Raw genomic sequence first — 13,170 nt, forward strand, 5'->3', positions numbered from 1 at the left:
ATATTTTGGAAAGAGAAAAAAAATTCAATTTTCTCTCTTTTCCATTCAAAAACCTTTGTGTGGATAGCAGAGAATGACGTCATCCTCGGATAAGTCGCCATCCGTCGCAATTGTGAGCTTTGGCCTGGGTTAGGTCTGACCGACCATGTATGCATGGTCCCATTCAGTGTGCACCTGCTCCAAGGAAAGATTGAGAAATTTGTCTCCTCTGTAGTCTAGTGAGCTATGGCATTCACCCAGAAATTGAAAGGATGCAGGTTCGATTCCCCGCAGGGGCAGTTGAATTTTCTCTCTTTCCAAAATATATCTTCGCATCAGCCAGCTGGTAAAACCTTTGTATGAATAGCGAAGAGTAACGCCATCCTCTGATAAATGGTAGTACTTTGAAAAAATAAGACTTCTCAGACATTTACAAACACACTTGTTTCATGTAAACTAGAAAAGTAGGATGCACAGATTGGTAAGAAATTTCTCAGATGAACGGCTGGAAAGAAATATGCACACACTTTGTCGAGATATGTGTAATTTAATTAAATTTTTTTAGTCTATATAGTGTTTTGGCATAATGATGACCAACAGCGAGAGCCATGTACTTAGTAAAAGGAGAATTTTGTTTTCCAATTTTCATTTCGGTCAAACTATTCAGGTAATGGAAAATTCTGTATTTTTGGTTTTTCAGCACTTCATTTGGTGTCCCTGGCAAAAATACTGGTTCTATGTTCACCCCATGCAAGATCGAAATTATTGGATACGACCCAGAGATGGTTGGATGTAAGTCGTTAACACATTTTCACTATAAAAATGTTAATGAAATTGGTTGTACAGTGGAATCTTATTAAAACTGACTGATAAAGGCTAAAAGTTGTCAGTTTTAATGAAAATCCAGTTTATAGCAACTAATTCGTATGGAGGTTGCAATGCAACAAGGTGTGCAAGAGTGTTACAGCTATAAAAATTGTTTATTGTATATCAAGTAAAAACAACCTTCAAGATAGGTTGAATCGAAGAAAGATGCGTACGTATTCACTGCATTATATCTGTCATTCAGCATATTCATGTTTACATAAAACAAAACAACAATTTATGTTTAATTGCTTTCTTGGAAGTATGTAAAACTTGTCAGGTAAAAATAAACACCCTTTATAGTTATTACAATTTTTTTAAGCCATTTTTTTTATAAATGGTGTTCATTATAATAAGGTCCATTATAATGAATGAGGTTCTACTGTATTTGAAGGTATCTAGAAGTTTAGCTACTTTGTATATCCAAAAGGTTGATGCATTTGCAGCTTATTTCCAAGTTAAATTTCAACATAATTTAATTGCACAGGTATTAAACTCACATTTTTTAAAATATAATATAGAGCAGAACATAAGCGATCTGGTTACTGCAACCATCTGGTCTAGGGACAGTTGAAGAAGTGTTCTTATCTTTCCTGAATCCCTTGTCCAGACCTGCCAACTCTCCCGATTTAGGCGGGAGACTCCGGATTTTTCATCCTTCCTCTCACTCTCCGAATTTGTTAAAATTTCTCCGGATTTTGGCAGAAAATTAGATTTTACACGAGCTTTCACGTTGTCGTGGCGTCAATGATTACAGTCGTCATGAAGGAAAACACCCATAGATGACAGCCATAATCATTTCCATCAAGCACCCGCAAAAAAAGTCTCTGTGACTGCATTTAAGCAACTGGCAAATACTTAGTTTTCGTAGCATTTATCGGCAATCATTTACCAGGGGCATGACCTTGGTTGCCGAAATTCGTGTATAATCATTATTGTATTCCATTAACAGCCGTGCGGTAAACACATTTTTTCGTCCGCAGCTTTGTAATTTGAATTTTTTTAAATTGTTTCTTCCGATTAAACATCTTCAGAAAGAAAATATAAAACTTTAAGCTATATACAGCTAAATATAAAGCTTTTAAGAATTCATATACCCAAGATTATCAGTCACTGATAGCATCCACGAAAGGAAACACTTATACTTTATGAACATTATGTAGATGTGATTTCTCTATTCCGCATGGAAAGACTGACATAGAATTATATTCTGCTCAGGGGCGATGCAGAACCTGCCTTGGGGGGGGGGGGAAGAATGTAACTTTTTCTTAATTTATTTAAAAAAAAAAAAATTCCAATTTTTTTTTTAATGAACTTTTTTTTTGATCCAGTCTATGAGTGTCGGGTGGGGGGGTTACCCCCCTTGAGAGAATCTCCGGATTTCTGGATTTCAAAAGTTGGCACGTTTGCTTGTCACTTGGAAGGGTATGAAAAAATCATTATTTTTCTTTTAAATATTAATTAAAGCAAATCTTGTCAATTATTAAAAATGCATAATTTCCACTTAATCTCTCAAATTTAATTTATCATTATTGAATAAACAAATATAAAATAGGAAATAAATAATACACAAACTACAAGCAAGAAATATGAACACCAAAAAGCTGTGTTTATGTAACATGGAAGGTCATTGAGCCTGAACCTTGGCCTCAACCTCAAACCCATATTTGTAAAAACCAGGCGCCATATTACCTGTAACCAGCAATGTAGTTCCACATTGCTTAAATGGCCTATGGTTCACAAATCATTTAAATGACCCATAGCACATTAACAGATTCCTTTAGTTACTCGCAGTGCAGCTCCACTTTACTTAATGGGTCAACAGCACATTTGCAGATCACTTAAGGGGTCGACAGAACATCCTCAATATCTTTTAAATAACCTGCAGCACATTTGCAGCAAGGTTGGATTTTTGACATGACAAGAATAAAAAACAGGTTTAAATCATCGAAAACCGTCAAAAACCTAAATGAATGCTTTTGGATGATATTTTTAACACAATACATATATAACAAGATGAAGAACTTACTTTTTTGTGTATTACAATGCTTTATTTTCAAGCAATGATTTATTACAGTAATTAAAACAAATACCAATTATAATTTGCCATTTTGACTTGGCCATTTTGCCAATTTGCCATTTTAAATTTTTTGGCACACAAAGGATCTAGAACACATAATATACAATTTTATGGTTAATTTTATCTAAAATTGATTATCTGTGTTCCGTTTACATTGTGAAATAGGTCTGTTTATTCAAAATAAAGGTGATAAGAGATCAGGGTTCGGTTTTTTCTTCAGAAATCAACTAGATATTAAAACAGTCAAAAACTTATTGTCAGTGTTGTCAAATAGTAATTAAAGTGTATTATATTTTGAATTATAATTACTGAGTATAAAATATGTATTGCAATATTTTAAATTTCCTGATCTGCCCAGAATTTTATTTTGTATTAAAATTTTTGTCGCAGCTCTATCAATACACTAATTAAACTCATTTCTTCTCACTTAAAAATTTCTTAGCTTAGGTTGTATAAATTCAGAGTTTTAAAGAGTATTTTCAATCAAAAAGCAGAGCTGGCAGGACTTGATTCACAAAGCATTGTTTAGCACATTTAGATACAGCTTCAGTTGGGAAGAAAACTGCATTGTATAAATAATTGCCAGTAAATTGCCAGTAAATATACCTTATCATAGTAAAAATTCTTACTTTTGTATTCAGAATAAGTTACAGGAATTTCTTAAGCACCATATACAAGCCAGCACTGCCAAATTAAAGGACAATTTAGTATTTTGATTGCTAGATATATTCTAATGTTATGCACAATAAGGATATTGATTTAAATATCAGTTATTATCTTGATAATTTAATAATAACGAAATTGACATTACATGTATGGCATTTTTAAACAACTATCTGTTATAAAAAGAGTACAGCAGATGTTTATATCCATACACATATATAAGTGTTTGAAGAAATTTTGGAAGGTCGAGTATCATCTTGAATTGAAGAATATCAAATAGTTCCATTGTTTTTCCTTCAGCTTTTATGCTATGCTCTATTCAAATTGTATAATTTACGTAAAAAAATACACATATAGCCTATTGTCCAAAATAATTCTGTAGATAGTAGAAAATTATTTTATAATCATATTAAGTATTTTTATTCTTTATATAACATAGTTATTTTAAACATATGAAAAAAAAAAAAATGACCAGGGGCACTGTTCCTGATTACCTAAGTAGCCAGCAGCATATTCCCACTTCAGTAAAGTGGTCGACAGAACATTCTCTCTCATATGGGCTGCTTCACTACTCCAGATCACCTTGAGTAGCTCATAAAACATTTATAGATCATTTAAGTAGGCTGCTGCACATTTAAAGATCACGTAAGTGGACCACACTCTGCAAAAGATTGAGCACCCTTGGTCTAGTATGACAAGCTGATAACTTCTTTAAAATGAGACGGTCAAGATTCAGGTGAATAGAAGCAAGTCTTCATCTCTTAATAGGAACTAGGCAGCAAATCTAGATAATTCTGTATATCATTGGCAAATATGAAAACTACAATCTGATTGGTATTATTTTCTTGGATTGGAATTCTGATGATGTTGTGAATGTGTTGCCGAAAGATGTTTATATACAAACTGACAATTTGCAGCATGGTCATTATCCAAAAATCTAGTAAACTATTTTTAACCCTCAATTCAATTATTTACAGTGATCATAAAAAGTGTTTGTGAATTAATCTTTAATATTGTATTTTAGTGAAAATCACGCAAGAAACCAAAAAGAACAAACAGAGGAGTGCCAAGATGCTTCCTGATCTCGATCACGTGAGCAGTGCCACCCAAAAGATGCTGGACCTTCTAGATATTGTTATCAATTATATTGAAGAAGTTTTGGTATGCAATATACCTTTGTTTACTTCTATGAAGTTGCTGAACCCATAACAAAACATAAATTTAGCTTTGGTTTAAGGGAATCTATAGTGTTTGTGTTTAGAATGTCAAAATCTGAATAAGAATGCAAAAATATTTTTTTTTGACATTAATCCTTTTTAGTTCTTTTGTTGCTCTTTCCTTCATGGAAAATGGTTTGTTGTAATTACAGTGAATCGTCATCAATGCGAAATCATATAATATAAAACACTGCTGGGGGTCCTGTCTAAAAATAGATTTCAGCATTTTTATTGATTAACATAATGGTCATATTTGTTATGGGCTTCTTTTTCTCAGCCATCTCGTTGGGCATTTTGCCTGTTGTGGTCTTGTATTTGTATAAAATCTGCATCTTAGTTATTCTGTGTTCTTTGTCAATGAGGTTCAACTGTATTATATTGCTCTCTCACTTACACGTTTCTCTCAGTTATAGAAAATTTTCTGCACTCCCTGTCAAAGATATAGCATAATAATTTTGTTCACTTATACATTTCCCACTTATGATGCATTTTTTTCCTTGTTCCCTTGCAATGATGCATAAGTGAGAGATTACTGTATTTACTTGTATATCTCATGGTGCATGCTTTTTCATAAATTTGGACGGATTATAAAAAAACCAACGAGTCTACATATCAGGGTGTGGTTTGTGCTCTTACACTTGTTGAACAGTCAGCTTTTTTTTGTATGTAAAGAAAAATATAAATTCTCACCAATAAGAAATGTCATCTTAAAATATATGAAATGATCCTGGATCAGGGGTTCCAAAGCTTCCTGTTCTACCTCCCCCTTCTTCAGGAATGTTTATCATCAACCATTGAACTTAAGTCAACCCATAGGTTCCTGTATTACATTCAGGGCTTCTATTGCCTTTCCCTCCTCCCATTCACCATTTTATGGCTCTAGGGGGTGATATTGCCCACTTTGGGAATCATTGATCTATAATAAGCAGTAAGTATTCGTTTTTATTTGAGAATGCAAAAGCAACATGAATGCTCAATGTGTCTAGCACCGCATGCAAGAAAAGCCTGCAAAATATTGTGTGAGGAAACTATTTACATTTGTGTACAGCATATTGTAGTTGATAGAAGACGTCTCACATCATATTCCATTTTTAAGCTTAGACAGGATGGACTTCAAATCTAGTCTGAGCTGAAAGATGTCATACACTGTGAGATCTCTGAACATGCTGTATGCAAGTTTAATGATTTTCTTGCATATAGTGATGGCCACATCAAAAATTTGTGGTGTTTTTACACGGTGGCGAAAACTAATGCTTCCTGCATAATCTGGATGCATTTAGCGTATTTTCCTAATGTGGCACTGCATATCAGTGAGAATTTTTTATTTCTTTTTCTTGTGTAAAGAAAAATTCAACTGTTTATCAAGTTTAAGGGTGAAAACTGCAACCTGGTACAGTGGAATTATGATTAACGAGTAATTGCATAGCGAGCAAAACTTTTGCTCAAAAAGTTTTACTCTGTTAACAAGCAATGATTCATGTTACCACAAACTGAGCTGACAGTTTTTCACTTTGGTCCATACCACATTCTTTATACCAGTGGTTCTCAACTGGTGCCCTTGGGGCTCCATGTAAACGCCCGGGGACTCCGCGGCCACTCGAGGAAAATGGAAAAAAAACAGTAAATTTGGAAAAAATAATTATAAATATTTTTGAATAATAATAATAAATCAGTAACTTTGATGAATAAATTGAAGAAAGGACCTGCAGGGCTCCGCCATAGAAATTATATACCAGAGAGGGCTCTGCGGGTCACAAAAGGTTGAGAGCCGCTGCTTACTTACCCAAGTGGTGGGTAATATTTTGTCCTACAGTCTCAGGTCAGTGTGCCTCACTCGAAAAAATGAGCACAAAAGAAAGCATCGAGTCTGTCCAATGACAATGCAATTTTTAATTTCCCCAAATTCCCTAAAATCCTTAATAGAAAGCAAAAGCAAGTGTCATTGGGTAGGTTCTTTTTCAAAGTCATGTAAAAAGAATAAGTTTGCGAACAAGAGTCTGTTAATCATCCTAAATGATGATCGGCCTCTCTGTCTCTCATGGTTTAGAGTAAGTTTATTTGTAAACATTATCCTATTGTATATTTATGGCATTATGTTTATTTATGGTGTTATTATCTTCCCGCCCCCCCCCCCCCCCCAATGCAGAAGCAATTCCTTTTTTTCAGCTGGTTAGATGCCTTATTTTGGTAGCATGACGAGGGGGGGGGGATGATATTATACATATTTTTTGTACTATTTATTACATTATTATTATTGTTTTATATTATTGATTGAATTCTTATTTATTACTCATTTGCATGTGAATGAATCGTTGTTGAACAAATCATCTAAGTTTCCATTATTTCCTATGAGGGGAGTTTGATTTGATATATGAGTGTGATTCAATATATATTATTCAGATAATGAGCATGTTGACAGAACAAATTAGGCTCATTAACCAAAGTTTCACTGCATGTCAATTTGTTTATTTTTTTATGATTTTTTAAAATCTGTCCAAATTTATGGGATAGCCTGTATTTCTGCGAATTGAGAAAATTTGGAGGAAAAAGTGAGAACAATTTTGTATGTGCACTGCAAAGGACAATAGGGAGGCATTAATGTATGGTGTCATGAGAATCAGTGTTATTACAGAATACATCTAGATTATGCAGCAAGCATTCGTTTTAACTTGAGAATGTAAAAGCAATGCAAACGTTTGATATGTCCATCACGAGGGACCTGTCACCAACAAATTATAATACCACATCTTTCGTGCTCATTGTATAAAAGGTGATCACAAAATTTAGTTCATCTAAGTGGTAATGACCTTAAGGGATAGATAGAAATGTAATGATTGGTGGCCATCCCAAGAGATTCTCTTAAGATTGTTTACTCATGCACCCAAAGGAGTGGGATGACTTCAGAATAACTTCACAGCTACTTAGTTTCACCCGCTGCCATTCTCTGAGGAGACAGAGCTCATTCCTGTCAAAAATAGCCCAGACTGTTCTGAAGATATATTTCGAAAGGATAGGGAAGTTCATTAATGAAACTGGTGAAGCATTATGAGAGAGAGAGAGATGCAGGCAGACCGTGTTGATGAGTGAAATTAAAATTTATACTTTTATCTAGTGGGAATGGAGCATTATAAATCACTATAATTTTGATTATCTTTGTATCTTGAAACAAATTAGTCATTTCAAGGTTTATACTTTATATTTTGATTCATTAAATGGTAATATGTTCTAAAAATTAGGGGCTGATACAAATAAGACTTTCATTTGACAAAGTTACTTTGCAAATCCAAGGTAACTCAAAATTAATCTCTCTCACCCCCTCTTTCCTCAAAATTTATCTTATATCTTGGTCATAAAGGTTCCATTACATTGGGCAAAGTTTACTAACTACTCACTTGTGGTTTTACTCGCTGCTACTGAAGTCCGTCCCTCAGTGTTATAACATTATCAAGTAAACTCACTGCTTGATCAGTTTTATGTGACTAAAGTTGAAGGGGGTGGTTACCTTTCTCGCTATTCTCACTGGTGTTTTTGTTATCTCCTGGGTGCAATATTGGTATTACCACTTTTTTTTCCCCCCCTCTCATTTTGACTTGTAACAAAAGAGAATGATGACAATATGCAAAAGGGAAGGGTAAGAAAATGAGTTGCTCACTCATCTAGTGAGCGATTTTACTACTCTTGTGTAATTGAAACTTGCTGCACTAGTTGAAACTTTGCTTGCCCAATGTAATTGAGCCTTAAAAGTACGGTCAGATATTTGCAAGACTCAAAAGCTAGATAGTTGTGATAATACTGTGATATTTTTGATATTTTATTGATGCTGATTTCATAATCTCATGTCCATTGATATCTGTGCATATATCTTTCAAAACAAAAATCTCAAAATGTACAATAATTAATGTTGAATTTGTTCTGTGCTTCTTCTCTCAGGCAAACCCAAACCTTGCAGACAACACTATCGGGCGTGCACTGCTGGACATGGTACAGAATGTGCCACAGATGGGTCCAGAAGAGTTCCAGGAAATGTTGAATTCAAACATGAAGGTTAGATCTCATATTTAAATTCACATATTCACTTTGTAACATTGACCCTTGATTTTACGAACTGCACACTTTTACTAACTAATCTTCTAGTCCCAACCAAAAACTACTATTTCTACCAACCATACTACTCCTTTTGCAGACCTGCCACCTCTCCCGATTTAAGCGGGAGACTCCGGATTTTTCATCCTTCCTCCCGCTCTCCGGATTTGTTAAAATTTCTCCAGATTTTGGCAGAAAATTAGATTTTAGGCGATCTTTCACGCTGTCGTGGCGTCAATAATTACCGTCGTCATTAGGGAAAACACCCAAAGAGGACAGCCGTAGTCATTTCCATCGAGCAGCCGTAAGAAAGTCTCTGTGACCACATTTAAGCAACTGGCAAAGACGCGACTTCGTTTTCGTAGCATTTATCGGGGGAAGCCCTTGGTTGCCGAAATTCCTGTATAATCATTATTGTATTCCATTAACAGCCGTGCGGTAAACATGTTTTTTCGTCGGCAGCTTTGTTATTTGAATTTTTATAAATAAACGATTTATAAAAATTCTTCCGATTAAACATCTTCAGAAAGCAAATATAAAACTTTAAGCTATATACAGCTAAATATAAAGCTTTTAAGAATTCATATACCCAAGATTATCAATCACTGATAGCATCCATGAAAGGAAACATACTTTATGAACAGTATGTAGATGTGATATCTCTATTCTGCATGGAAAGACTGACGTGGAACTATATTCTTCTCAGGGGCAATGCAGAACCTGCCTTGGGGGGGGGGGTTAACTTTTTCTTAATTTATTTAAAAAAAAAAATTCAAAATTTTTTTAATGAACTTTTTTTTTTGATCGAGTCTATATATATATGAGGAGGGGGGAGTGCCCCCCTCGGGAGAATCTCCGGATTTCTGGATTTCAAAAGTTGGCACGTCAGCTTTTGTCTTTTTGAAATGAACTTTGTTAATATTGTATGTATGGTAACAAGAATGTAAGGCAGAGATTCTTAACCTATGGGTTGTGACCCAAACTTTGGTTGCGGCAATTGGTTTTTTCAGATTCACTAACAGCCGTATTCTTGAGCTACAGGTCACAACGTTAATTGATTCGCAGGGGCTTTCGAGATGGGTTGTTCAAATCCACTAACAGTCAGGTGCTGTTGAGCTATGGGTCATGACCAAAACTTGATATCGCAAGAGCATTCGAGATGGTATGTACTAATCCACTTACAGATAGGGATTCCTGAGCTGTGAGTCACGCTATCCAATCTTGATTTGCAGGTGCTTCCGAAATGGGTCATGTGAATATACTTGCAGCCAAAGATTTTTCAGCTAAGCACCCCAACCCAAAATTGATTCACAGCAGATTCCATTCACTGCTGTCCAGTCGTGTGGTCATCGTGCTGGACTCTCGCCTCAACGATCCAGGTTTGAATCCAGTTGATGGCACAATGGCGGTCAGCTGAAGTTGGTTTTCTGCAGTTCTCCAGCTTCCTGGCATTAATGTGAGCTGGTCTCCCATTTGAAAAGCCTCTCTGCAGAGAGCAGGCAGGCGTACAACACAATACTGACAAAACATGACAATTCAAGCATTTCCATCTGTACTTCAGAAAATGGAAGCCAGATGGCAACGTGAACACGAAACAAGCGCAGCTTGACAACGTGAATACGTTAGAGCCAAGCATACACTCAGAACACACATTCTCTCTCTCTCCGGCATGTGCCATTTGTTAGAAATTCTATAGAGGAATGTGCATGAGGTGCATCTTCAGTTAAGTAGTAGTAGTAGTAGCAACTTCCTAAACGAGTCATACACATCCACTTTTATGAATGCATGCTTCAAAGATGTCATCCATGACCCTTACCGTATTAGTTATCATTGCATAAAATCAGTGGTCCGCAGGCCATGGTTTGTCCTTCCTGGTTTGAAAGAACATTGATATTCTAATCTGTGTGTTTCAGGAAAGAATTAAATAAATGTACCCTATTTTTTTGTATGCTTGGATAAATGTACGATGAATAATGCATTTAGCTCGAAATAGTGCTCTCTTACTTTGTTCTGAAATTTTAATAACTGTTTAAAAAACAATTAATGCTTTCAGAATAATATTAAGGTATACTATATATATACTGTACCATTTGTTAAATTTGTGTGATTATAGGTATCGTGCCATTTGAAAAGTTAGGTTTTTTTTCAAATGTTAATTCAAAATCTAAATTATTTATACAAGACCAATTCCAGTAGTTAAAAATTACTCTCCATGCCATTTTGAATTGAGAACTAAACATTTTAATTTTATATACAGTCAAACCTTGTTAGTGCGTCACCTGGTTAACACGTCACTCCGCTTACCGGATCATTTTTTTGGAAGTCCCAAAGATCCTCAGGCAGGAATTGGCCAGCTATGGCTTACTCCGTTTAATGAGTCACTCTGCTTACTAAGTCATATTTTTGCTCTCCCAAGAGCGACTCATTAACAAGGTTTGACTGTATAACTGTAAGAAATCTTAAGAAAAGCTGATATTCAATTACTGAATATTTGTTAGATCTATATCCTTCTAATTCAATACAGCTACTTTTTTTTTAATGTTAGGTCAATTTCAGTCATTTAAAATTATCCTTAATATACTTTTCGATCTATAACCAAAACACTGATTTCATACTTTAATTGTAATGGTTTTTTAAAAAGAAAAGCTGATATTCAGTCACAAAATTGACAGAGAAATGTGGCCAAATCACTATTTTCTCCACCTCTAAAATAAATGCTAAAGGTGTTCACCACATTGCTTTGAATGTAGCTGAAGCACTTCAATTGCATTATTTTGGTAGATCATTGGTGAAACATTTATAATACTATAATTTTTTTTTCTTGTATTTTCAATGGGCATTTTTTTCTTTCTCTTCCACAGGATCTGTTGATGGTGGTGTATCTGTCGCAGCTTTCAAGGACTCAATTGGCTTTACACGAAAAACTAAGTTTTCTGTAAAATAATGGGACAATTTTTCAAATGCGTTTGTACTGGATTGAAGAAGATGCACGAATAAATCATTTCATTTTTGCGGATCAAATTGGTGAACTTTTTTTTCATTATTTCAATTGTTTCATAATGTCTTCTAGTGGGTTTTAATCAGAGAAATCTGTATCATTTATATTTGCATAGGTGTCAATGCTTTTGATAAAAAGCCTTATTAAAAGCTGGTCTGAAACCACATTCTTCCGATTTCCCATATCGTTATAAAAAAAATCCTCAAAATTGTTGCTTCATAAAACTGAAAATCCCTTAAGGCCCATTTACGTGTTATGTGATTAAGTATTTAACTAAGTTTTAAGTCATCAAGTTCTCTAAAATCTGTCCCAGCATGAGTAATCAAGTCGTGAATGCTCATTGGATAACATGAGGCCTCTCACTCGTGCATGTACATGGGTCCTAATTTACCAAAAAGTATATACCTGATCCTATTATACATATCTACTTAACCAATTGCCAACTAAACAAATGTGAATGACCCTTAACATTTGCATACATTCTAAAGTACTTGACAATTTAAAATTCAGTTGCTAACTGCTTAATTAACATGTGTAAATGGGCCTTTAGTCCTTGCAATCCTAGTGTGACCATTTTTTCTTGGACATTGCTTATCATCGCAAAATATGCCAGAAGTAAATAAAGTTGACAATTATTGCTGAATCATCCAAAAATTGTCAATGGCGAGAAATGGAGCATTACCAGGACCATCTTAAGAGTATCGTGGGTCCTCAGGCCCTACCAGGCAAATTTACGTGCATACTCTTTGGAAGTTTCAACTACATCTCATTTCTCTGAGAGGCCCCTCTAATCTTGAGGCTCTCCTGGGTGGGCCCAGGAGCTTCAGTACATTAAGATGGCACTGAGCGTTACTGTTAAATAACTGTGGATCGAAATTAATTCAACAGAAAAAAAGTTTAACATGATTAATATGTGAAACCACATTAAATTCATATTAATAGTCAAAATGCAACTAGTAATTGTAGCAAAATAATTTTAATCACTGATTCCAGTGAAGATTCAAGTAGGCTTTGTTGAAAATGGAAAAAATCTGGGCGCTTAAAATTAATAGAAAATACAGTAGAACTTTGGTTAATGAGTGGTTCGGTTAGCAAGCAATTCACATAATGAGAAAAAATTTTGAAAAAAAGATTGATTCTATTAACGAGTGATGATTCGCATTACAAGCAAAAATTTTGCTCTTTTTATTGTCACGTTTCCACATTTTAGCTGATGATTTTTCGATTTCGTGCACACACGTACTGTGGAATTATAGGTAATATCGAAACTGTGATTCTACAGTGTC

The 13,170-nt window shown here is 34.8% G+C and overlaps 1 protein-coding gene across 1 annotated transcript in view; it reads left to right on the plus strand.

Moving 5' to 3' along the window:
- LOC149083581 (eukaryotic translation initiation factor 3 subunit F-like) overlaps positions 1-11,907 on the plus strand; it is a 28,342-nt gene extending 16,435 nt beyond the window's left edge. Inside the window, exons 5-8 of the mRNA XM_089234097.1 lie at positions 680-771; positions 4,611-4,747; positions 8,734-8,847; positions 11,748-11,907. Coding sequence (XP_089090223.1) covers positions 680-771; positions 4,611-4,747; positions 8,734-8,847; positions 11,748-11,825 — 421 coding nt within the window. The 3' untranslated portion in view covers positions 11,826-11,907. The remainder of the gene's footprint in view (positions 1-679; positions 772-4,610; positions 4,748-8,733; positions 8,848-11,747) is intronic.
- The last annotated feature ends 1,263 nt before the right edge of the window (positions 11,908-13,170 follow it).

This window comes from Pholcus phalangioides, unplaced genomic scaffold (assembly GCF_987345545.1).
Source record: "Pholcus phalangioides strain wild (caught in Gottingen) unplaced genomic scaffold, Ppha-v1.0 ptg000008l_1, whole genome shotgun sequence".
Taxonomy (NCBI): domain Eukaryota; kingdom Metazoa; phylum Arthropoda; class Arachnida; order Araneae; family Pholcidae; genus Pholcus; species Pholcus phalangioides.